The sequence below is a fragment of the Molothrus ater genome, chromosome 2, assembly GCF_012460135.2.
Source record: "Molothrus ater isolate BHLD 08-10-18 breed brown headed cowbird chromosome 2, BPBGC_Mater_1.1, whole genome shotgun sequence".
Taxonomy (NCBI): Eukaryota; Metazoa; Chordata; class Aves; order Passeriformes; family Icteridae; genus Molothrus; species Molothrus ater.
The window spans coordinates 75,846,975-75,873,360 of record NC_050479.2 but is presented as its reverse complement, the minus strand read 5'-3'; the positions used below and the strand labels follow the sequence as shown (position 1 = coordinate 75,873,360).

Sequence of the window (26,386 nt, the reverse complement as noted above, 5' to 3'; positions counted from 1 at the left end):
CCAATATTCTTTAAATATTGGTTAGAAATTGTCAAAGTATTTTACTAGACTTTTTCTGGAATTTTGTTGTTCCTTTAAAACAATCTATCTAAAGACATTGGTGTCTTGTATTTATCTGAATTTTTTTTTTGTTTTGACTTAGTGATGAAGATACAGATCTTAATGCTCTAATAAAGTCTTGGATCAGAAGTCAGCCTGAAGAATACAGATGCAACCTTGAAAATTGGATTGGAGCCTATTTTGAAAAGGCTTTAAACTGGGTTGTAAAGAAGGTTAGTAAATAAATACTTAATCAAATTTCAGCTTCTGTTAAGTAGGATTCATTTTTCTAGTTTAGCACTAAACAGATCTTTCAGATTAATTTTTGAACTGTAATTAAAAAAAATCTCAGCACTTTTTAGATAGAATTTTAGAGTATCCTGAGTTGGAAGGGACCCACAGGGATCACAGAAGTCCAATTCCTGGCCCTGCATGGGACCACCCCAAGAATCAAACCATGCACCTGCAAGCATTGTTCAAACCCTTCTTGTACTTTGGCAGGCTTGGTGCTGTGACCACATTAATGCTGCTCCCCATACTCCTCCTCTGGAGGAGTTGAATTTGCCTTGATCAAGTAGCTTATGTGCTGAAAATATTTTTTTAGGAGACTTTCTAAAGTGGCCAGTGTGCTAGTGTTTAAGAGATGTGCATTATCTTCTGCTGAGGAACATACATGGTCCTGTTGTGTTCTTCTAATTATTTTTCCTCCTAAATCTTTTATGCGTGGCATTTTTTTAACTTTTAAAGTAACAAAGTAAAAGCCATGGCATTCTTCCTGAGGCTGCAAATTCCCTTTGGTGCCAAAGAGCAAAATCCATAAATAATCTGTTCAAAAGAAAGATCTCCAGTGTACAGTTGTGTTTATTCCTTATAAATTCTCAAAATCTGTGAGGAAAGTTCTGATTGCTTATCCTAAATTACATTAACTCATAGTCTGGAATTAAAACCGCCATATCATTGCTTAGAAATAACTTAATGGCAAGTGAATTTTCTAGAATAGCAGTGTTGAGATCTTACCTCATTTGTGTAAATGTCAAAAAGCAATGAGTAACAAAAGCATGCTAGCAATACACCACATTTATATTGAGGAATATATTTAAATCTACTATAAATTTCAATTTACAGAATGACTTTGTAGTGGAAACAAGTTTAGTTGGAACTGTGATGAATGGACTGTCTCATCTTCATGGAAGTACTGATCGTGGACAGTTTATTATTAACTTGTTACGTGGTCTTGGTGGCAATCTCAACATGAAGTCACGACAAGAATTTGCAAAAGAGGTAGTCTCTGTGCTCTAATTTGATTTTGATTTGTGTAATCTGTAGAGAAATAGCTGAGAAGTGAAGGAATGTTTTATGTGTCACTGGATCATTGCATCCATCCCAGATAGCGATCCTTTGGTCCTGCACCAAGAGAGAGTGAAATGCCTTTGTCCATACTGCTTAGTTCCAGGACGCACTGCAGCAGACTGTGTTTGTCTATATGTATGGTATATGTAATTTAGATTTATTTTTTTGGGGTTTTTTTTCTGTTGAGAATACTTGAAATAGAAACAGGACTTTACCTCCTCCTCATCAGGGAGGTATTCTTAAGTATTCTTCTTATTAGCATGCCTAATATAAAAAAAAAAATTAAAGCTTTTCTAAATACAATTTATTTTAATTTCTTTATATTATGAAAAGTGGAGGAGTAATATATTATTGTTTAGTTAAGGACTTAATCATAAAGCATATGTATGATATGAATTAATTTTCAAAGGCAGCCTCGAACTATCAAATCAAAGAATTATGTGTTTGATTTTACATAAGTATTCTTTGAACATTCTTTAGACTAGCTTGAAATGGTAGATTTTGTTGTTAGGAATATGGATTTAACTGAAGCTTTGTTTTTATTTTTTTTAAAGATCTTCAGTTGGGCACAAGAGTCTCCTCCTGATCCGAGGAAGCCCCTGGACACATATTATGACACTGACACTGGAGAGCTAATGCTGTATCAGCTGAAAAAACCTGAAAATCTAACAGCTGATGACTTCAGCAATCTCCAAACACTTCCTGTCATCCAAACCCCTGACATGCAGAGAGGTTTAGATTACTTTAGACCGTGGCTAGATATTAATAATAAACAGCCATTTCTTCTTGTGGGTCCTGAAGGATGCGGAAAGGGGTAAAAAATAGTTTCTACTTTAAGCAAAATATACTTCTAGTTTGACAGAATCTGTAAGTTTTTTATAATGCTTTTATCATATGAGTTTCTGATAGAATATGACTAGTTTAGGTCATTAATGAAAAAAAACCTTATGTAGTGGCAAGTAAGTAAATTATGAAGCCCTATAGGGACATTTCATGTAGGACATGTCACTGTGCATCCAAGATATGTGAATGTAGCTTTTAGATATGAAACAGGATCTTTGGAAAACCAACTGACATGGAGCAACAGCTTAGAGGCACATGAGATCCAGTCTCATTTCAAGAGGCACTAGATGCCCTGTGCAGGCAACTCAATTTAGCACATCCTGTTGCCTTTATTAGATTCCTTATTTGGATGGTTTGGGTCACTAAACCAAGGTACTAAATTGTTTTTTGTAGCTGTATGCACTACACTTCCATTGAGTTTTGTGAATGGAAAATGTTACAGTTTTAAAGGCAAGAATACTGAATTCAGCAAACCTCATGTTCCACCTATTCCATTAATATAGGATTTAGTATATGCATGTTAATTCAGAAACTGTAAAATATCTTTTGGTACACAGCATTTTAATTTATTTATGCCTATATGTATGTACGTGTTTGGTTTTCTAGGATGCTGCTTCACTATGCATTTTCTCAGCTCCGCTCCACTCAGATTGCCACTGTTCACTGCAGTGCACAGACTACTTCTCAACATCTTCTACAGAAATTAAGTCAAACTTGCATTGTAATCAGCACAAACACTGGGCGAGTGTACAGACCAAAGGACTGTGAAAGGCTTGTTTTGTACTTAAAAGACATCAATCTACCCAAACCTGATAAATGGGGAACAAGCACTCTTGTGGCTTTTTTGCAGCAGGTGAACACTTATGTCTATTATTTATAAAGAGCCTCAAGTATACTGGATATAATTTAGCATATGTAGTAAATACCTATGTTGATTAATTTCAGTGTTAAAATCCTGCATCCTGTATTGGCATTGGTTTTGTTTGTGCTTTAATAGAATATGTAGGTGTCAGCCAGCAATAAGATACCATTTTTATTTGGCTGATACTTATAAACAAATAAAGACAGCACTCATCTCAATGAGTTACAGTGCAGTAGACATACGAATGACAAAAAGATTGCCAGAAGCAGTCAGCATGGATTCACCAGGGACAAGTCATGGCTTGATGAGGGGAAGAGAGTGAATATATATATGGACTTCACTAAGACCATTGATGCTGTCTTCCCAAAGATTCTCACAAGAAAAGCTGTTGATACAGGCTGCATAAGCATATAGTGAGGTGGATTGAAAGCTGGCTGAAGAGCCAGACCCAAAGAGTGATTGTCAGTGGTACAGAGTCTATTTGGAAGCTGTGATCTGTTTAACATCTTCATTAATGACTGGGACAATGGAGTCCTGCAAATGTGCAGATGACAAAATTATAAGGAGTAAGATTCCTCAGGCAGTTAAGAAAGCAGAAATAACGGTACATTTCTCACTTTTTTATTATATTTTATTTTGTATGATACTTTGTTGACTTTCCTTTAATGAAGTATTTATTTAATTATTGAAGGTTCTTACATATCAAGGATTTTATGATGAAAATCTGGAATGGGTTGGTTTAGAAAACATCCAAATTGTGGCTTCCATGTCAGCTGGAGGAACATTAGGAAGACATAAACTTACCTCCAGATTTACCTCTATTGTACGTCTCTGTGCAATTGAGTAAGTACATGTAAATTAGTCTAACACTCAGAGCTCAGATTCAGCCTCTCTTTATAAGGACCTCTTGTCAATTTAGTCTTTGCAAAGATGTAGCTGTTCCAGTCTTTGATCTTTTCTCACAGTTTGTGATTGTCGGATTTGGTGCTTATTTGGTGCCTCCTAGCACCAGAGTCCAGCTAAGAGGAATCTGCAGGTGCCTGTGGTAGTGAAGTGTTTGAAATATGTTTCCTGTTGGATAATTTTGCTTGCAGTAAACTTCTTTCTGCAGCTTTATGTTAAGGTGGTATTTGGTTATAAAGTTAGAGAAATTGAAGTTTATTTATTTAACTTTGACCATATCAACAGAAAATTTCATAGAGTGGCTTAATGCAATAAAATGATGATTTTTCTTAGCTGCTGGATGGAAATGCTATTCAATGAAATTTCTCAGTAATTGTGTATATAAGTATAACTCAGTTTTAGTTAAACAGAAAAAGTCCATAATGACTAGGTTTTTTCCCTTTCTAGCTATCCAGAAAGAGAACAATTACAAACTATTTATAGTGCCTACTTGGAACCTGTACTACAGAAAAACCTAAAGAATCACCCTGTTTGGGGTTCTTTACCAAAAATACATCAGCTAGCAGGATCTATGGTTCAGATCTATCAACAGGTATGGAAACCTTTTTTCTTTCTTCAAGGAGATGGAGAGTTCAGATATTTTATTACAAGTATTAAGCTTTTGAATTAACAAGAGAGTAAAAAGGTTTATCAGTATTAAAATCTAAGTTTATATCTTTTTAATAAAGTTGATATCAATTTTGGAACTTGTTATTTTCAGAAAACCCTAGGTATTGGAAGCAAGCAGAGTAAGCAGTAAATGCTCTTGCTTTCCCACAGATTTGTTTTAGGATTTTGGCACTCTTATCTTAACACTTCTATACTTTCAGTTCCTGATTTATGAAATGTGGATAGTAGTGTTTTACTACTTAATGGATGAGGAGACAGTGCAACAGATGATTCTGTGACTAGTTGTTTTGGATGCTGTTATGAACACAGAAGGAGATATGAGGGTGGCATCCTTTAAAAACATCGAGGACTACCTATTACAATGGTACACTGTTAAAAGCCGGTGTTTACAACTGGACACGTGTTCATTTTAGCCTCCCACTTGAAATTTAAGAACTTCTGTCTAGCAAAATGCTTAACTACTTGCTTTTCTTAATCAGTGCATAGCCTTACTGGGGAAGGTACTGTGTGGTGCTTGCTGTAGAATGTATGAATGTCCCCATCCAGGCAGAAGCATGATATAGACTTGATCCTTTTGACTATGATGTGGGCTTAGTCACTGACTGGCATGCACCTCTTAGCAGGAGTTACATTTGACATTGATGTGTTCCAAGAACTATGAGTTGAAGTCTCATTACACTGTGCTCAAATGACTGATGAAAGCAGTTATTCCTTGAATTAAAGATGTAGTTGTAAATTCGAATATGCTCTGTGGGAGAAGAGTAAGTATGAAGTATTTTGTAGTGAGAAAGTATTACTAATTTAGGTAGGTTTTAGTGTGAAAATGTTAATAATTTAAGTAGGTTTTTATTACATTTCAGTATTGCCTTTGTGTTTCATATTTGGTATTGTTTAAAAAAATTATGTATTTGGTCTGATAATACTGCACTAACAGTCCTAGGTGAGATGTGCAGTTGTTTCCATCACAAAATGGTACAGAAAAAATGTTCTGACAAAAATCTTTTGTGGTCAGAAAACAAGATTTAAACAAGGAGTACATTCATAGAATATCTGAATGTTCACCAACTAGAAAACTAATCTATCTGGTACCTTAGAAAAGTACTTTAAATTTTACAATATCATTTTTTTTTCCTTTCCTTAACTCCCATTTTTAGGTACGAGCAAAATTCACAGTTGATGATCACAGTCATTACCTTTTTACACCATGTATTCTTACTCAGTGGGTTCTTGGTTTATTCAGATACGATTTAGAAGGTGGTAAGTCACTTATTTGGTTTTTTTTAATAAAGTAGTTCTAAAATGGGCTAGATTATCATTGATGTCAGTCTTACTGTTGGCTCCACATTGATCTTTTTCAACTGTGAACTGTCTGTAACTGAATGGAGGGGAAAAAAGTCCTGACAGTTCATTCCATAACATAAGAGTAAACAGGTTAAAAAAAAATCCAACGATGTTTTAAAATACGTGTGGGAGCTTTTTATGGTTTATGGGAAGTTAGTGGTTTGGGACTGCATGCTTACTATGGGAATTTGAACTGTGCCCCCTACTCTTCACTGTTTTGTTCTGTGTTTTTTTGTGTTTTGTGTTGAGGTTTTTGTGAGCATATTTGTTGTCTTCTGTATTCCCAGAGCCTTGCCTCTCATGCTTGTCCTGCTGTACCTGGTTGTATAAACCTGGTTTATACACATACTTCAAAGGCTGCTTTCTAAACTTGTTTTTGTCTCTGAAATTGGTATTATTACTACATCACAAGCAATTACTCATTATGTTTTAGCTCTTACATTCATTAGAAGGTTGCATAGAGGGCTGCTTAAAGAGGATTAGTGATAAGAATGCTGTACTTCCTTTCCACTTATTTTCTGGGATCATGAGATGGTAAATGCAGCTTGAATGATTTCAGAAAAGCTGTACTGACAATCAATGAATGGGTAATCTCAGCTGATTTAAGGACTTCTTAGTTGTATCTAACATTGACATGTGCATGTGCTTTTCCAGTGATGAACAGCAAGGCCTTGTTATTACTCACCTTCCTTTTTTCTTTTGTGAGGAGTATTTAAGATTTGGAGTCTCTATTGGCATTTTCTAATACAGACTGTTTTGGGTATTTATTATTATTTTAGTATTTGTTATCAGTCTTTCTCTTCCCATTTAAAAATGTCTTCTGGATTTTCTTGGTTTCATTGCCTGTAAAACTGACTTTTAATTTTGACTTTGTGTGCAACACCTTGTTCATTTTTCTTAAAAGCTGACACTTGTTTTAATAGAAAGAACTTGCTTTAATAGAATATATTTCATTTTATCTTGTAATGATCCATAAAGGAATTATTAAAAAGCACTTCATAATGTTTACTTTTTCTCCTATTTCTTCCTTACCGATGCTCTCCTACTGGTATGTAATTTCTCTTGCTCATTTTCAATTTCATATTTTAAAGTAGAAATTTGCAAATCTATTATAAATATATAAAATTAATTCTCTCATTAAATTTTGTAGGTTCATTAATACAAACTGCAGACTTTGTGTTGGAAGTTCTTGCTTATGAAGCACGCCGCTTGTTCCGTGACAGAATTGTTGGCACGAAAGAACTTCAAGTATTTGATAACATTTTGATCAATGTGTTTCAAGGTGATTGGGGCTCAGATGTTCTGGACAATATGGCAGGTAAGCCATTTGAAGCATACCACACAAACCTGAAATATTTGTTTAGGAAATGCCTAGTCAAGTTAGATAGCATATGAGTTGAACACCTGAAGTTTCAAAAGTTTCCTTTTTTTTCACAGATACCTTTTATGCAACGTGGGGAGCTTGTCAAGAGGCATTCATCACACCAGGCCAGGCACTACCACCACATGGGAGGCCACTTGGCAGACTAAACTCAACAGACCTGAAAGATGTTATTCAAAAAGTGAGGCATGATTAAAGAATATACACAGCAATGATTCTAGAGAGTTTTGGCTAAGAGTAACATGCAAGCAACCAGGTTTATGGTGGGGGCTGCCTCCTGTTCAAAGAATCGCTTTTTGCATTTGGTGAAGGGAAGACTTGTGATGTTATGTGGCAGGCAGTAGGAAGTATGTAGCAAGGTTAGGTTGATGAAAGGACATCAGTTGCCTTTCTTGCTGATTTACAACAGTTTGATAAACCAACATTTTGAGAAACATTTATGTCCATATATATTTGTATATTGTTTGAGTCCCTAAGTGTTTTACTAAATGATTTCTTTTTGAATGTGCAATATGGTAGCATAATTTTTGTTTGAAGAACTGCTGGAGATTTGGCATGCTTTTAAGCAGTTAAAGTACAAAAAGTGAGCTTGATGAGGAAATGCAAACATTTTAACTCCTCCAGGCTATCTGATTTTTAGAATGAGAGTTTTTAAAATTGTCACCCTTAGTCATAGTGTTTGATGGACTTCAGATGGTAATCTACCACCTCTCCTTAAGTACCAACTTGTGACCAATACACTATATGGGAAATTAGGAAATTCAACAGCCTCAGTAAGCAGGGAGTTTGTTGATTTCCCTGACTGCAGGATACATTGGGCTTTAAAGATGAGGTTTTAATGAGTATAACAAGGTCATAATTTAATCATAGGATCTGCTGCTGTGTGTCTTTCACTAGGAACTTCCATAATAAGCAATTATGCAGCAATTAGGTGCCTAAAACACTCTCCTGAGTTATTAATTAATCTGTAGTCAGAAACACAGCTCAGACTTTGTTCTCGTCCATTATTCAATTTTAATTAGTTCAGTGGTAGATTCCTATTACAATATATCAAAGATTTCAAAGGTGTTCTGGTGCTGGGCATAGTGTGATATGTTAATTTTTGATATATTTACATAAAGGGTAACTCATAAAGGGTATGTGAGGTTTCTAAATTCAGTGACAAAAATATTTTTTTTCTGAATGTAGCTCAGTGTGATCTCTAAAGCTTTTAAGGCTTTCTTTTCTAAACGTTAAAATGTTGGATGTTTGCATATCTCACTGCTTATATTTATTAGTAGTGATTAGATTTTTTTTTCCTCTTTTTTTTAAATAGGGTATAATTCATTATGGACGGGACAAAAAAGAGGTGGATATTTTACTGTTCCCTGAAGTCCTCAGTTATATGTCCAAAGTGGACAGAGTGCTGAGTTTTCCGGGAGGATCACTTCTTTTGGCAGGACGGAGTGGTGTAGGTCGTCGGACAGTTACCTCTTTAGTCAGTCATATGCATGGAGCTGTTCTGATTACTCCCAAAATTTCCAGAGGTTATCAGCTGAAGCAGTTCAAAACTGATCTTAAATATGTAAGTCACTCAGTTTGGTCTATTTTGTAATGCTGTAGGTGTATGTTAAAGAAAAAATAAAGAATGTGGGAATTTTGAAGGACACCAAAGGTTGTGGAAAAGAGATATGTTAAGAGAAGAAAAATGATAGTCTAAATGAAACAAGTAATTTTTTAGAAATTCTAAATGTGTGCACTGTTCTTTAGAGTAACTAATTGAAAATCCACTTTTTGGAATACCAGAGCTCTTTTTGATTGTTGTAGAACTTATAAATATGAAATTTTTTGTGAATACTTATGCAAAAGGCTTTTTCATGTATATATTTCCATGTTGTTATATACTTTTATTTTCTGTGTCTACTATGATCTACCAGTTAAGAGTAGTTCAATCAAATAAAATTTTAGTGATTGATGAAAGTGTACATATAATTTAAAACCAGTTGCAAACCTTGAATCAGCAGATTCTCATTACCTTCAGCTATGCTAAAGAAAATTCTAGATATTTGCCTACACAAAAGAGTAATCAAATTCTATCCTTGAGTCATATACATAAATATACTCTATGGAAGAGTCTGTTTTAATTATTTTTTTATTACTAAGCTGTATATCTAGGTAGAATGTTCTTTGTATTTGATATCTCTTTTAACTGATTTTAACCTGGAAATCTTCTGTAAATATGTAGTAGTGTAGATGGTGTGGAGAAAATACGTATGTAATATCTAGTGAAGGAAAGATTGTGATCCGTGCCAGTCCCTTCTAACTCAGGATATTGTATGATTATCATTCTCTTCTGGACAATACACTGCTATTTAAATGTGTTCCCTGATTGTAGGTGATGGAGCTTGCAGGCATTGAAGCCCAGCAGGTGGTATTGCTGCTGGAAGACTATCAGTTTGTTCATTCCACTTTCCTGGAGATGATCAACAGTTTACTGTCCTCAGGTGAGTCAAGTCCAAAGAGTGTATGGTACTACTTTTACCATGCCACTTAGCTCAACGAGGCAGAATTAGATGATGTTTTCTAATTTTATGTCTCTATCAGGGTTTAGTTAGCGTTCTATGCTGTTTTAATTAGAGTACTTGTATGTAAGAACCTGACTCAAGGTCCACTTAGTTGTCCTTTAATTTACCCTATAGTACACTGTTTTAGTTCCTCTAATTAATTTCAAAGGAGTTTTTGATAACAGTGTAACAGCAGAATGAAAATGCATTCTACTCTTCTGCTTCCCTTTTATAATAAAACTCAAAATTGAGAGTTTCCAATGCTTTACTAGATTGTACAGACTGAGTTCTTTAATTAAATAGTCACCAGCAAAGCTCACTTTTCTGAAGTGAGATGATAAACAGCAGTAACAAATAACAAAAATGACTTTATTTTTGTCCAGCTTTGTTCCTGGATGAGAGACAGGATCATTGAAGGACTGAGTCAAAGTTGCTAAATGATTTTTTTGGAACTGCAGTAGTTTAAGAGCTGATTAATAAGAGCACCAGATTTTCCTCTCTCTTATGTGCTACCCCAGATCTACTTACAGTATCAGATCTTGATTATCCAGTGTTAAAACTTTGTCTGAGAATCTAGACAGCTACTCACTTTCATGTTCCTGTGTCCTGGTGTATGACAGTTTGGTTTGATTTGCTTTGTATGCAGAAAAGGGTCACTGTCTTTGGGTAGATTTGAAAGAGCCTTTTTCAACCACATTTCAGCAATATAAACAAAGTAGACTGTTAAATAGAATCACTGTAATTTGTTTTTTTTGTTTTCATGATATCATGAAAAGAATTATTAAGAAAGTGGGATAATACTCAAGAAAGTATAGAGGTGAAAACTATGAAATTTGAATTCTCTATACAGAGGATTCAAGGGAGACCTTCAAAGCAATTTAAAGAATTCTAGTGTATTTTATCTTAATCAAATTCATTCTTGAAATAGGAGAAGTTCCGGGGCTGTATAAAATAGAAGAATTAGAGCCATTGCTATCTCCTTTGAAGGATCAAGCTTCGCAAGATGGATTTACAGGACCTATTTTCAACTACTTCACATACCGTATGTCAACATAGTTATAATTAAATATGAAGTTTAAAAAGTGGTATAATAACACTGGACAAATGGACATATATGGTATAATGACAAATGGTATAATAACAATGGACAAATAATTTCTAACATAGGTTTTTTATTGTGTGCAGTTTTTACTTTTAGCTAGCAATCAAATAGCAGGCAGGAATAGTATTTGTGATATTTGAGGGTACAGAACCCTCAGCTGAAAATTTATTTTTCTGTCTGAAAATTTGTGTTGATGAATGTTCTACAAATGTTATGAAATCTGTTGTTGAAAGTAATTAGAAGGAAGAAAGCTTTTTTCCCATTATTTTCTGGTTTGTATAGCTTTTACATTTATCTAGTAACAGATTTCTTCTATTGATCAATTACACCAAGAAATCACTTTGGATTCTGACTAATTATAAGCAAAATTTACAGATAGTTTTCTTAATTATTTGTGTTTCTTCCTTGGCCCAATGAGAAGATTAAATAGTTTAGAAATAAATCAAGACTATGACAGAAAGAATACAGTTATAGCAACTAGCCATGGAACTACTTCTGATTGGTTCTATTGGTCTACATGAATTAGAATGAGAACTAGTGCTTTCTACTTAAATGCTGCCAGCTCTTCAGAATTAAAAAATGCACTATATTATAGAGAATGAGAATTCATGGTACTTCATAAATTTCTACTTACAAACATTCCTTTTCTAGTGTGATTTGGCTCTTTTTTTTCAGAAATTGTTGAATTGCCTTGTGATAGGCTTGAATTGGTGTGATAGGCTCTTTTTTTTCAGAAATTGTTGAATTGCCTTGTGATAAGTATTTAAAAAAAGGCAAATTATGTTGTATTTGCAATAAATCTACCATCATGTAGTCAGATTATTTACTAAAAATTGTTGCATTTTTAGGGATCCAACAAAATCTGCACATTGTCTTGATCATGGATTCTACCAATTTAAATTTCACAATAAACTGTGAAAGTAATCCAGCACTGTATAAGAAATGTCAGGTTTTATGGATGGAAACCTGGTCAGAAGACAGCATGAAAAAGGTAAGTTGCATTAATTGTGACTTACTTAAATTAGTATCTCTAAATATAACTGAGCTCTGGTGAATAAGGTCAAGATATTTAAGGTTGTGAAGGAATAATTATCACTGTACTTATTTAATCCCTTTGTACACTTATACAAAGATGGAAAATTCCACAGAACAGTGAAGCATTATTAGCATTGTTGTTTTACCAGTAACATTATGTTTTGTTCTCTCTGTGGGCTGACTTGAACAACATGCTGACTACTATGACTCTGATCAAACACAGCATTTAAGAACAAAATACAGACTACAAGCAAAATGTTAAAACCAGTTGTATTTTGTTTGTGTGCTGAGGTTTTGGTGTCAGGTTGGCCTGCAGGGGTGACTTCTGTGAGAGGCTGCCAGAAGCTTCCCCCATTTCAGGTGGAGTTAGTGCCAGCTGGCTCCAAGAAGGATGTGCTACTGGCCAAGGCTGAGCCCAACAGCAGTGGTGGCAGTGCCTCTGGGATAAATATCTTCTACTTGAGAGAATAGGAAGTTATCAGTGACATGGAAAGGCAGAATTTATCTTCTAATGCTAAAAGTATTCTGTGGATTCCTTATTTTAAGTGTATCATTTTCAATCTTTTCAAAAGAGAAACTAAATTGAAGGTTTGTGTGTTGGTCTTTTTAAAATTTTAACTCAAAATGTCATTGTTCGTAATTTTCATGCAAAAAATGGTGGTTTTTTTAGATACCTGAAATGCTTCTGTGTGATTCAGATGAACAAGAAAAGACTGGAAAAACACATAAAGAAGTTAAGAAAAAACATTCAGGTAATATTTAGGTAGACCTACTAGTTATTGTTATTAAGCACTTGATCCCATGTTGGGCATAGATAATAACATAGATACTTTGAGTATGTGTTTACCAGCATATTCATAGACTTTGGTATTATTCACATGGCAGGCATTTTGCACAAGGGAGCATTAGTCTGGAACATACATCCTGGCTGATCCAATGCAGTCTCTTCTGTCACAAGCAGTCACTGTGTATATATATATTCAGTTTTATACACTAATTTAGCTGTATCTTGTTTTGGTCAGTGTCTTCCTTCTATGTGGATATTATTTCGCAACCTGAAAATTTGATGTTTTGAGAGTTTTTCAGTTTAGATATTTCATTATTCTTTTTGTAGATTTTCATTTTACTGTATTAATTTCAAAAACTACTTTGTTGGAAGTAATGCCCCTTTTTCAGAATAATTAGTTTTTATCATAAGGCTTCAAATATAGTCATGTTAAAAAGAGTGTCTCAAACATAATCTAAGAGACCCGTGCCAGCACTCACTTGCAGAATACTACTTTTAGCCACTTTCTATAAAAGTAGTACTTAGAGGTCATGGAACTAACAGAATATAAGATGGTAAGTGGATCACTTGGAGTTTCTTGGTTTACGTTGCTTTTTAATAGACCAATCAGAATAATGGGCTAAAATAGTATTTGGTGTTCTCATTACTATCCATCTTTATCCTAGATCATCGTAATTAATCTAGGCTGCAGTACTTATTACAGGCATTAATTTATATATAGATATGCTTTAGGAATTTTTTCTTTTGTAGGGTAATGTGGTTTATTTTACAGTATCTTTGAGCTTTTTTTGAGAAAGTGTTCAATAAACTGAATGGCAGAAAAAACCTTTTAGTTTGCCTGTCATCAGAGATAAGAGAGAAGACAAAAACACATGGGCTTTATTTCTAAAACAGTCCCAAGTACTTTAAAATTCAATTTTTGTGGAAGTAGTTTCTTATATGATTAGTCTTCAGTAGTCTGCAATTAATTTTGCTGGCTTTTCCAGACATCAAACAATTTCAATGTATTTCCTTCTGAGAAATAGGCATTTCAAATGTATTTACATGTTGTTTCCATGAGAGTACTATAAAAAAGTATAGTCTTTGTGGTGTTTTGAATACTCTTAATTCATATCTCAAAAAGCAAGCATATTCTCTTGCTTTTTCTTAGTTATTTTAATGTGAGATAAAATTCAGTATAATTTTATCTGTATAAAAAATGATGTTGTACAGGTCATTCTGATTTTCTGAAGTCATTTTTGGCAATCCACGAATCATGTAAAATGTATGGAGCAACACCCAGCAGGTATATGACATTCCTTCGTGTGTACAGTACCATCTACAGCAGTAAAAGAAGAGAGCTAATAAAAAGGCAGAACCACTTGCAGGTATGTGTTTAAAACCCTTAACATATGACTTTTCAATATATTCTTGCATTAGGAAATGTCTCTTGTATTAATGAGCTGTAGCTGCTAGCCTGGTAATGTGATGTGTGTGTCCTCTATTGGCAAATGCTCATGATCTGGTTTCAGGAGAGAAATAGTATCAATCTTAATGCCCTTTTCTGTTCAAGTGCCTGAAAGAGTGAAAAGTGGTTTTCTTGTTTTTGTTAATACTTTTCCTTGAGAATGTATCAGACTGGGCATGTTTCTTGTTAAATGCTCTGCTAAGTAAAGGTAATAATTTACTGGAAAATTAGTGATGTTTATCCTCAATTAAAATATCTTCCAGATAATTTTTTTTTCAAATATATCTTGAAATATTGGTATTATATAAATAGTATTAAGGAAACAATGTAAAAAGTGTGAATAAAGAAAATAGTTAATTTTGAGCATAATTGAAACTTTATTTTATATATATGTTTTTTTAGTGTTGAAATATGTAGAAATCAGATAATCTATTTTATTTCATTCTGTTTAACTTTTATTGATTTGCTTTTAGGGGAGATATAGTTACATTGAGTTAATATCAGTTAACTGAAATGCTATTGAATTACTGGGAAAAATATTATATGCTAGTTGTTGTTTCATTAAAACTTTATTGTTTTGAGATTTTTTTTATCTTCTGGCTGTAGTAATAGATCTTAGAGCAACACAGCTAGAACTACCTGATCTAATTTTTAGGTTAAATAATATCAAGAAAATGTGAAAAATAATTAAAAAAAAAAAGATTAGTCTACATTATTCTTTGTTTGTCCATATTATTTATAGCAAATGTTCATTTAAATTCACTTCAAATTTGTTCCTAAATATTTGCTTCTTATAAACCTTTGTAGGCAGGTGTTTCAAAGCTGAATGAGGCTAAAGCCCTGGTAGATCAACTGAACACGAAAGCTGGAGAACAAAGCATTTTGCTCAAAACGAAGCAGGATGAAGCTGATGCTGCTCTTCAAGAAATTACAGTATCTATGCAGGTGGGTATACAATCACATCAAAACTGGGGGGGAAAAAAGAAAAAAAGCTGTTTTTCTATCTTTGGTCTCTGTAACTGCCTATGTTTTCTGTTCTTTTCAACTGTTACAAAACCTGATGCATTTACAAGAGTTTACCTAAAGGAAGGTGTGAGCCCAGAGGCTTGAATAAAGGTTGCAACAGGACAGAGGATTATGTAATTTAAATCAGGTTAGAACTGACTGAGTAGGAAGAGATCAGTGTAAGTTTTGTACCTGAGTAGTGTTTACTGTTGTAGTTTAGTCTGTCTGAAAGTTTTCCTAGAACTTTGTAAATCCAACTGATGGGTTTTATGGTTATCCCAGATAGGAAATTTCAACAAAATACTTACAAGTATTTTGTATTAGGACTATTTTAAGTAACAAATACCAGGAATGAAATTTGTGAACTGTTAGAAAATATGTATTTCATGAGGCCTGGTTCTCAGAAGTTAACCTCACAGAAGGTTAGATAATATCTCTATATTCATCACTCTTTGAATTTTTATTCTTCATCTCAGAGGCAGACTTTTTTTTTCAAAATCCTGTAATTTTCTTTAGTAGTGTTTTCTCAGTCAAGTAAAATAATTGTATAGACAATAGGTCTCTACATAGATACTTCCTGGAATTATAAATGTAGGATAAACTGTAATGAGTCTAATGTCACTACACTGTTGTTTTTGTTTTTTGGGTTTTTTTTTTTTGTTACTGTTTAATCTGGTCAGTCTGAAGTTTGATGTCAAAGTCATTCTCCATATGCAGTAGAATAAATGCCTAGTCTTTCAAACCATTTGTTTCACAGTGCTTTAAAGGTGCATTACATCCATTCTTTGTAAGTCTCTTCCTGTAGGCAGTTTTTAATATTTTTGGGCTCTATCTGTCTATGGTACATGGATTTGAATAATAATGATTGGCTTGGTGTATTGATGATTTCAGTTTTAAATCTGCTGTTGTCCTGTAGAGTTACAGGTATGTGGATAGCACATACTACACTGTAGGAGAAAATCAAAGGATAGGCCCAAAGCAATGAAACACGATGGCCCCACTGACATCAGAAAAATTACAGTGGAAGTCATATTATTTAGATTAGCATAAAGTATAGGTGCCCTCTAACATTTTAATGTCACTTCAAATGATCTAGCTTATATAACAGAGAGAGCTCTAATACATACAGACTCTTTTAATCTCCTTTCAGAGAAAAGCTTTTGACCTACAACTGAATGTTAAGGTTTTCTTATTCAGAGCAATCATTCAGTACATGTTCATTTGCATGAAATGTCTAATCTAGTTTTATGTAGCTAATGTTTTATGGATTTGAATGTAATCTTCAATAATATGCTGATCTGTAGCTTGGGTTAAGTGCTCAAAGGATTATTATTATTTTAAGATTTTCTCTGCTTTTATGCATCTGTTACCTTCTGCTACAGCTTCAACTCAGCTTGACAATTGCTGGTGATGCTAATGTGTTATATACTGGAAAAACAAACTCGGGGGTTCGCTGTCTTTATCTTTTAAGTGATCTGAGCCTAGATCAGAGTATGTTATACTTTTATCCTCAATGAATAAAAGACTTTTAAGGTCCTTTCTACTGTGGTTTTATGTACTAGATATTAATTGTTGTACTGAAGTGTTTAGGATTCCTGGAGATGGCTAATAGCTACTGTCTGCCTGTAGACACCGGTAGGTACAGTACAAATCCGAAAAAGAAGTGTAAACCTAAACAATTTACAATATAAGTGTATGACATAAGACAGTTATCCTTACAGACAGATTGGTACAAAATTGCAAGTAAAGAATCCCTACCAGGATTAGGAATTCTAGCTAATAATCTGTAGTTCCAATACTGGTGCTTTTATGAACATGATAGAAAAAGAGTGTTTTAATGGTGTTGTGAAAGAAATTGAAAATGAAATGGGATCAGGATGAAGACAGTGAAAGGAAAGTAGTACTTTCAAATGTAGTAAGAATGTTACAGAGGCTGTCAGCCTTATGCTTTTAGAGGAAGGCTGACATAGGAGTGGAAAATCAGAAGGAAGGGGAAAAAAGTCATAATGAGCCTCACAGATAGAGGTACAGATCTGGTCTGTGGTAAAGAAAGGGAAGGACACACTGTAAAAGCATATTATGCTTATTCCGTATAGTTTATTTACTTAGCCAGCCTGCCTAATGTCAAATACACTCAGCTATTCTATTGTAATTGGTATTGTGCAAATTATTATAATGACGACTAAAAGAAATAAGAGACCTAAAGGAATAAAGTCGGTGTAAATCCACAAGCTAAAGGATTTTTTTTTTACAGAGTGCTAGTGAGCAAAAAGCGGAAATGGAAAAAATAAAACACCGAATAGCAGAAGAGGCTGCAGAAATAGAACAAAGAAAAAGAAAAATTGAAGATGAACTGAAGGAGGTTCAGGTAAGAGCTGATAAGGAAGAGTAATATTTTGCAGTCTGATTTTATCTTACTTATGTCCCGCTGTGCAAAATAGTTTTGCAGAATTTATCCCTGCAATTCTTAAATTTTACTCTAAATTATTTTGATACTAAAACTTTTAGGCATTAGAAAACATTATACCATGTGGCAAATAGAGATTGTCATTCTGGCATTTGTGTTCTGTTAGATAGTAATTACAGAAAGAGAGGCAAGCCAAATCTTTCCTTCACCTGCTGTTTCTATGCTGCCATGCTCTCCAGATGCATTCTGATTTTATATAATATTTTTCAATTACTCATATTTAATATAAACCAACTACATTGCTTTGATCAAGCTGGTGATATAGGGCTTTGTATGGTCAGCTGAACGGACATAGTTTAGTGGGAGATAATTTACAGTTATTACTAAATCCTGAAAAGTGTATATCCTAATGATGCTACCGCAAATTGCTCGGTCAAGAGATTTTACAGCTGTTAAGCATCAGTTTTTTTGGGAGGTATGTGTGTTCACTCATTGCTTATTAGTCTGTGTTTTTATACTATGCATTTAAAATTTATACTAAAGACTAAGAGAAGAGTGCAAGAACTTAATTTTTTTCCTTTTAAATATCATAGGCACCAAGGAATTATATCCTCGTATTGAAAGAGACATAGAACTACAGGATTAGACCCATCCTGTGGTCTTTGATAAATATGAAGGATGTGCAAGGTGTGCACAGTCTTTAATGAAAATTTTTAACTTTGTTTCCTCACCATTTTTTTGCTTTGTTGATAAGGGTGAAGATTTGTTTAGCTACTGGAAATAGAAAGCTCTTGTGGCCTGTACCTCTATGGATGTTTACAAAGAGATCCCCTGTCATGCCTATAAATAGTAGTTAGCATCATTATTAAAAGACACCTGTATCACAATGTCAAGATTATATTATACTGTTTTATATGGAAGTGTACTTATTATCACTTAGTAAATACATGGCAATTTTTTAGTAACTTGTAAACATGAATCTGCATCAATGTTAGTTTCTTAGGTAATAATGTATCTAAAAAGAACAAGAAATTGTGTGAAAACTGGAATGGGAAATGTTCAGGTTTCTCATATCCTTATCTTTCTTTTTGCTGTGTTTTCATTCATGTTTTAAGCCATTGGTTAGTGAAGCTAAATTGGCTGTTGGAAATATAAAGCCAGAGGCTTTGTTAGAAATCCGGTCACTACGGATGCCCCCTGACATAATCAGAGACATTCTAGAGGGAGTTCTGCGCCTCATGGGGATTTTTGATACATCATGGGTGAGCATGAAGAGGTGAGAATTTTATTTAACCTTTAAAATAAAACATTTATTTACAATATGAACTACTCTCTGTTGTATTCAGGAATCTTGTGCTCAGAATTCCTCAGCTTCATATGGAAATAACCTTTTTAACATTTGTTTCTTCTTTACTTATTTATTTAATTATTTTCACAGTTTCTTGGCCAAAAGAAGTGTAAGGGAGGACATAGGATCATTTGATGCCCGTAACATTCCAAAAGAAATACGAGCAAGTGTTGAAGAGCTTCTTTCTAAAAACAGAGCATCTTTTGATCCAAAGGTAATTCCTGATTGCATTACATAAAATGAAAACAAGACCAAAAAAAGACCAAAAGAAAATACATAATTGCCTGGTCTGCCAGCAAAATTTTTAGGATGAACTTCAGTTAGAGAAAAAGTGATGAATTCTGCTTGCAGAATTTGTCAGTATAAACAGATGAAGGTGTAGCAGAGATTACTCTGTTCCATACTGCCTCCTAAAGTGAAAATTTGGTTGGTGAGTGTGATGGAGTGGGGTAAGAAGTCATTATAGAATTGAGTACTCAAAGATTTTCTTACTGCTATAAAGTAAAACTCAGACCAAGGAATTCTAACTGGCTCCTTTGGCATCCTTGTACCAGTAAGAGTCTAATAAATCATTCATTGATTTAAAAGTTGTTAATTTCAGTTTAGCTTCATAGTTGTAAAAATACCCACTGTGGTTTTTTACATGAATTGATGGCCTTCAATGTAATCTTAGCAACAATTTAAAAGATTAGTTCATTTAAAGATTTGGCTTATTAGCATATTTAAGTTGGTAACTAGAAAATCTGTTGCTATTACTTATCCTGTATTTATCTCTTTTATATTATACTTCAAGGACTTTGTTATAACAACTTTACTTGTACTGAATTTTTCAGAATGCTAAACGAGCCAGTGCTGCAGCTGCTCCATTAGCAGCTTGGGTGAATGCCAACATCCAGTATTCCCATGTCTTAGAACGAATTCAGCCTTTGGAAAAAGAAAAGGCTGGCTTGGAAGCGTAAGTTAGACCCTATTACAAAATCAGTGGTTTTAATTCGAATGGTGGTGGGTGAAACTGAAGCTGCCAAAGAGGAATTTGAGTATGAGGAAAGGCTTCTTTACTTGAGGGTGACAGAGTGCTGGAACAAGGTGCCAGAGAGGTTGTGGAGTCTCCTCCTCTGATATTAAAATTGTGCCTAGACATGATCCTGCTTTAGCAGGGGGTTGGACTAGATGATCTCCAGAGGTAATTTCTGACCCTAACCATTCTGTGATTCTGTGTGAATTGAGGTTTATTAAAAACAAAAGATAAAAGATAACCTCATCCAGAGGCAATAAAACATACATCCTGAGACAGAAGAAGTAACTGTGCAATAGATTCTTTTTCCTGGAATATACGCCTTGGATGTCTTTTTGTACAATCATGAGTTACCTGTCTCAGCTGAATACTGTCAAGGAGAAATGAGCATCACAGGTATGCTTAAAATGTATTCTCTTAGTGAAACCCATGCTATTTTATGAGGTATACAGTTCCTCTTTTCAGTCATGTACTGAGTGTTATCAGTTTCTCCTTAGGATTAGAAAGGTAAGACATAGTCCTCTTACCATCCATAACCTGAGGAATCTGTACTGATTGTTTTTCCAGGTCTTAAAATTCTGTATGAGAAGAATTTGTTCTGATTTTTAGGAATGGGGCGTTTGGTTTCCATTTTAAAAACTATGTGATGAGAAGCTTTTACATGTGAAAATATATATTTCAATATAAAACACAATGAGAACATCTTTGAACTATCTTTATGCAAATTACTTTCCTGTTATATTTACTCTTTTTTTCCCTTGGTTCCATAGTCTTAAAATAAATATTACATTTTTCTAGTAATCTCAAGAAAACTGAAGACAGAAAACAGAAGTTAGAGGATCTTCTGAACTCTGTTGGTCAGAAAGTATTGGAACTGAAAGACAAGTAAGTTGGATGTGTTTATTTCAAGATATAAATAAAAACCATGGATGATTTTACAGTATAAATAATGAATTTTATCTAAGGAAATCTAACTTCCTGTCCTGCAAAATATTTACATCAGAATTAGTGATGCTTTGGCGATCTGTACTCTCAGTGGAGATAAATATTGTTAGATCACAATTCATCTCCTTGATGAGATGAAATAAATGCTCCTTAAAAGTACCTGCTTCTCACTTCTGACTGTGTTGGTAGCCTTTATTGGAGGCATTGTAGATGTCAAAGGGTGTCAAAGTGTGTTTATCACCTTCTGAATCCCAGAGGAATTCAGTGACTCCTTAGGACTTTGGAAACATTCCTATACAAAACTTCTACTGATCACAGCTTGAAGAGAGGCAGTATTTCTTTTAGGATGGCCTACTTTTCTGACAGTTAGCTAGTTAGCTGTCTCCTTTTTTCTTATCCTCTCATCAAGTACATGACTCACAGAGGCATAAAAATAGATCTGGTAAACATTTATACTTTCTCCAGATTCTGTTTAATCCAAGTTTTTCAGTTTGATGTTTTTATTATGTACTTAGTATAGGAGATACTTTGGAATCTGACATATGTACATATTACTAAAAGTGATGTTTTATGGTCTGCAAAGAAAAAAACTAAATTATTGAATTATTGTAAATCAACTATACAGTGATTTGTTAGATTAATAATACTATATATTAGAGTTAAATATTATATATTATCATTATATATTATATATTTATAAAGTAATATATAAATATATTATTTTGAATAGGTGAATTAAATGTATTCATTATTTTATATATTAATCAAACGAAATAGATACTGAACAGTGTGAAATAATACCTAAACCATGCCTGTTTTTTGGGCATGTTCTTACTTCATATTAGATTACAAAATAGGCTACTGTGAATTAAACTGGAGTCATCCATGTGAATTATTAGTATTATTTTTTAAACATTTGATAGATAAAATTTACCAAATAGTTACAAATGTGTGGTATGGCATTCAGCCTGCTGTTGTCCTGACTACATGCAGAACAAAGCTTACATAATCACTAAAATTGCCAGGCTGTTTAAGTAGAAGAAGGAATGATTTTCAGACATTATAGTCTGTATTTCAAATCCATTTTTAAATCTCACCTGTGCATCCATCTAGATTTTGTTAGCTAAAAGTCCAACAAGCCCACCTACCAATTAGAAGCAGAAGGTATAAAAAAAAGAACTACTGCAGTTGTGTTCTTTGATGACAATAAGCCAGGAGTTCATGACAAATTCAATCAGTTAAAGTTCTTTGAAAATAACTGTTGGTAAGTTTAGTAGTTCATGATGGCAATTACAAAGAGTATTTGTTTTACAGGTTCCAGAATAGAACAACAGAAGCAACAAAACTTGAAGCAGAACTAAGTAAAGCTCAGAAAACGTTGAAAGCTGCAGAAGTGCTGATAAATCAACTTGATAGGGAGCACAAAAGATGGAGCACTCAGGTTAGTGAAAATTTTCAAAAGTACATCTTATAGCTGATAGGTTGAAAATACAGTTTTACACTGCTTGGAAAATGTGAGTTACTGCCATTTCTGCATGTCTCCCAGTGCACATTTTTTGATTTCTCGATAGAAAAAAAGCTTTAATTTTTTCTGAAACTTCTTTTTGCTTCATCATACTTATAACTGTGCTACCACATGTGTAAAAATCCCCCAGTATTTCAAAGAAAACATACAAAATTCTGTGCTGGTTTTCAATCCCAAGAATGTAATTGTTATGATGGCTAAACATGTCAGCAGTTGGACTCTCCAACGTGAGATGGAGCCAAAAGGACAGATTTTATACAATTATAGTCTTAAAATGTATCACCTTCATGGCATTTGTGTTGCAAATGTGCATATAGGTATACCAAAAATGTTGTTTTGCTTTTGAAGTCTTCACTCTAATGCTTGAAACTTTTCTGCTGCTGAAGTAGGGAAGGGTAAGCATGTCTTACTTGCTCAAATGGTATATTTGAGAGAAACTGACAGGTCTTGGAGACACAGACCCTTCTACAGTCCGAAAAAAAAAGGAAAATCTGAAGATACATATAAGCTGAAAATAGCTGTCACCTCCAGAAAGCCCTTAAGTAACTTTCATGGGTCAGAAGATAATAATTCAGAAGAAATCTTCATGCAGAGATACATAATTCTGTGTCTCCACTGATACCGAAAAAAGCCTCAGCAATTAGACTAAATGCCTGCATTTTGGAGAGCCAAAGTTAAAGTTAGATGAATCCTTCTTGTAGGTTGACCACCATACTGGAAAAATGGGGAAGATTTTCCTCTGAAAGTAGCTTTATATAGCTACTTGCTATAGTAAGGATTGGGTATATTTGAACCCTGGCGTTTGAATGCTTCTAAAAGTGATTCCTCACAGTTTTTCATCTTGGTACGTTAGAAAAGTCAGACTACCTGTTAATGGTATGCTGTAGACTAAACTGGCAAATAGATTAATTAGGAACTCATCCCATAATGAAGAGCAGTATTTTTCTCCCTTTAAAGTGAGGAAGAACCAATAAAAAGTTGCCTTTATTTTGTGTATCAGCATTATTTTTAATGTCAATTTGATTAAAGTGAAAGTGACAGGACTTTGAAACCAATTATGGCAGTCACATATGATGTTGATACACTGTTTTTTTTTCTTCAAAATACTGGAACATTTCAAAACAGAGTTGATTTAGTGCAGATAAATTATTTGAAGATATATGATAAATTTATTTTTATCATCTAAGTGTGCAGTAACAGTAAGTATAAAAGTTGCACATAGTATTTATTATTTGTATACATATTGTAAGTTATACTTACAGCCTGTGACTAGTATCACATATTTCTTATCTTTCTTACTATAATACTATTTATCATTGGCTTATAAGTTGAACTGTTCATCAAATTAGTGGATTTTTATCAGCTACATTCTCAGAAATACCTGTGCATGCTCTAATCCAGAGCTGAAAGGAATTTTTTCCCATACTTCCATGTGTCTTAGCTAGGTATAGATACCTGAAATGCAAGAAGAGAAACTCTCTCAACTGTATTACCAATGGCAGGCAAACTTAATTCTGACATTTTAGTAACTGATGACGTATTAATTAATTTAGTAACTGAGCTGTATTAATGCAGTTCTTGTTTGCAAAACAACTATACTTTCTGTACTTTTTTTGAAGGTGTCAGAGATAACAGATGACCTGGCAACGCTGCCTAAAAGAGCTCAGTTAGCAGCTGCATTTATTACATATCTTTCTGCTGCTCCGGAGGATCAGAGGAAAAACAGCTTGGATGAATGGACCAAATCAGCCGGCCTTGAAAGTAATTTTGTGTGTGTGTTTGTCAGTGTCTGCATACAAGTAATTAAGCTTGATTGAGGAAGTGAGAAATGAGTGAATTGTCTCAATTGTCTTTGTACTCCCAAATGAGAAGAGACTTTTCTTACTCCAGAAATATTTCTAGATACTGACAGACAATTTCTTAGAATCATTCTATGAAATTATTAAGATTATAAATATTTATAAATAATTGTATCTTTATAGTCCTTTCTTAAAAAGAAAAGTTTACAAAAATGAATGTGTTCACATTAACTGTTGTAAATTTGCCAGTGCATTCTGAATGCTTCTGCTTTTTCAGTAATCGTTTTTATCTGTGTGTTAGCAGAACTATAAAATATTTCTATGACATCTGCTACTTATAATAAGTTAAATAAAAGCAATAAAATAATAGATTAAAGGCGAGTCTACAGACTTGCACTCAATTAATAGACAAAGTCTCTGTTCTATGTAGACTGGTAAATGCTTTTAAACTATGTAGACTGTAAATGATGACAGAAACTTACACTTTAATTTTTCAGAGTTTGATTTACGACGGTTCCTCTGTACAGAAAGTGAGGAGTTAGTTTGGAAAAGTGAAGGTTTGCCTTCAGATGACCTTTCAATAGAAAATGCTCTTGTCATCTTGCAGGTAAATTTGCTTTTTTGTCTTGTCTTGGAAGGATTTAAATTTTTACAAATTTTGGTAACGTGGCAACGTGAACTGTTTAATTTGTGGGTTTTTTTTGGCATCACAGAGCACACACGCGTACAGAAATAAGTGCTTATGTAACAATGGATATTTTGTAGCAAAAGGAAAAAATATGTTAAAGAAAATAGATGTTTTCAGTTTTGCTGCCACTATTTTATTCTATATCAGTCTATTCAGGTTTAAAGTGTAAATAGTCATTAACACGAATACAACCAGTGGAAGATTATGTCCTATATATGTTCACTTTGGCATATAATTTCTATTGCTTTTTTTTCTCAGAAAAAGGAAGAGGCTATGTGCAGATACCTTTTGAGACCTATATATATATATATATATATCTGTCTAATAATACTTGAGGAAAGGAAAATATCCAGTTTTATCATATATATAGATATATATAATACATAATACATGTTTAGGTATGTAATATTCTAGTCCTTTATTAGACCTACTAACAAGTAAATATTTAATGGCATGAGGAGAATCTGCATTTACTACAGGTGATTTGCTTAGATGATTTATAATTCAAATTAGTTACCAATTTTTCTCCAGTTTGAATTTATCTTGCTTTATCATCCTTTTAGAAGATCTGTGTATTCTTTTTTCAATTTGATTAAAAAGCTTTTCAAAAAACACTGTCTTGTACCATTAAAGCTACTTATATGCTACAATAAAACCTTATTTTGATCTTTTTCATTAGTTGAATAGATTGAGCTCTTAAAAATCTCACCATGTGTAAAGAGGTTTTTGAAACACTCAATCAAGTAAAATAATTTTCCTTGTGTACATCCTCATAAAGATGAAATTTGACATGATATTTTGCCGGTGTGATCTACAGTACAGTTCTCAGCCATTTGTGCTTGAATACTCATCATGTTCCCCTGTCTTTCAGTTTGAGATCTGTGTAACTACTTAGTTTGGGGCTTGTTTTAGATTGAGTTCCAGTATTCAAAGTTGGAAATGCTTTTCTATCAGACTGGACCACAGAATTGTTGAAAATACATGTTTGAACCTTCAGCAAGTTTGCTGACACAAAACTGGGAGACATAGCTGATGCACCAAGATGGCCTGATGGCTGGAGCATGTCTGCTACAAGGACAGGCTGAGAGAGCTGGGGTTTTACAGCCTGGAGAAGAGAAGGCTCTGGGGACACCTCACTGCAGCCTTTCAGTACTTAAAGAGGACTTAGAGGAGAGAGGGAGAACAAGTCTTTTCAAGTGCAGATAATAGGAGGAGAAGGAGGAATGGTTATAAACTAAATGAGGAGAGATTTAGATTCGATGTTAAGAAAAAATTTCTTCACTTAAGAGTGTAGTGAGGCAGTGGCACAGGTTGTCCAGAGAAGCTGTGGATGCTCCATCGCTGGAAGTGCT

At 33.9% G+C, this 26,386-nt stretch overlaps 1 protein-coding gene across 1 annotated transcript in view; it reads left to right on the top strand.

Moving 5' to 3' along the window:
* Nucleotides 1-26,386, top strand: part of DYNC2H1 (dynein cytoplasmic 2 heavy chain 1) — a 143,509-nt gene that overhangs the window by 30,920 nt on the left and 86,203 nt on the right. The window contains 24 exon segments of the mRNA XM_036382349.2: nt 143-272; nt 1,165-1,320; nt 1,944-2,203; nt 2,839-3,085; nt 3,786-3,937; nt 4,445-4,589; nt 5,821-5,923; nt 7,158-7,325; nt 7,445-7,569; nt 8,704-8,952; nt 9,763-9,871; nt 10,860-10,973; nt 11,882-12,024; nt 12,739-12,820; nt 14,068-14,222; nt 15,110-15,247; nt 17,562-17,675; nt 18,830-18,990; nt 19,153-19,276; nt 19,896-20,017; nt 20,876-20,962; nt 22,337-22,463; nt 24,167-24,308; nt 24,844-24,953. Coding sequence (XP_036238242.1) covers nt 143-272; nt 1,165-1,320; nt 1,944-2,203; nt 2,839-3,085; nt 3,786-3,937; nt 4,445-4,589; nt 5,821-5,923; nt 7,158-7,325; nt 7,445-7,569; nt 8,704-8,952; nt 9,763-9,871; nt 10,860-10,973; nt 11,882-12,024; nt 12,739-12,820; nt 14,068-14,222; nt 15,110-15,247; nt 17,562-17,675; nt 18,830-18,990; nt 19,153-19,276; nt 19,896-20,017; nt 20,876-20,962; nt 22,337-22,463; nt 24,167-24,308; nt 24,844-24,953 — 3,463 coding nt within the window.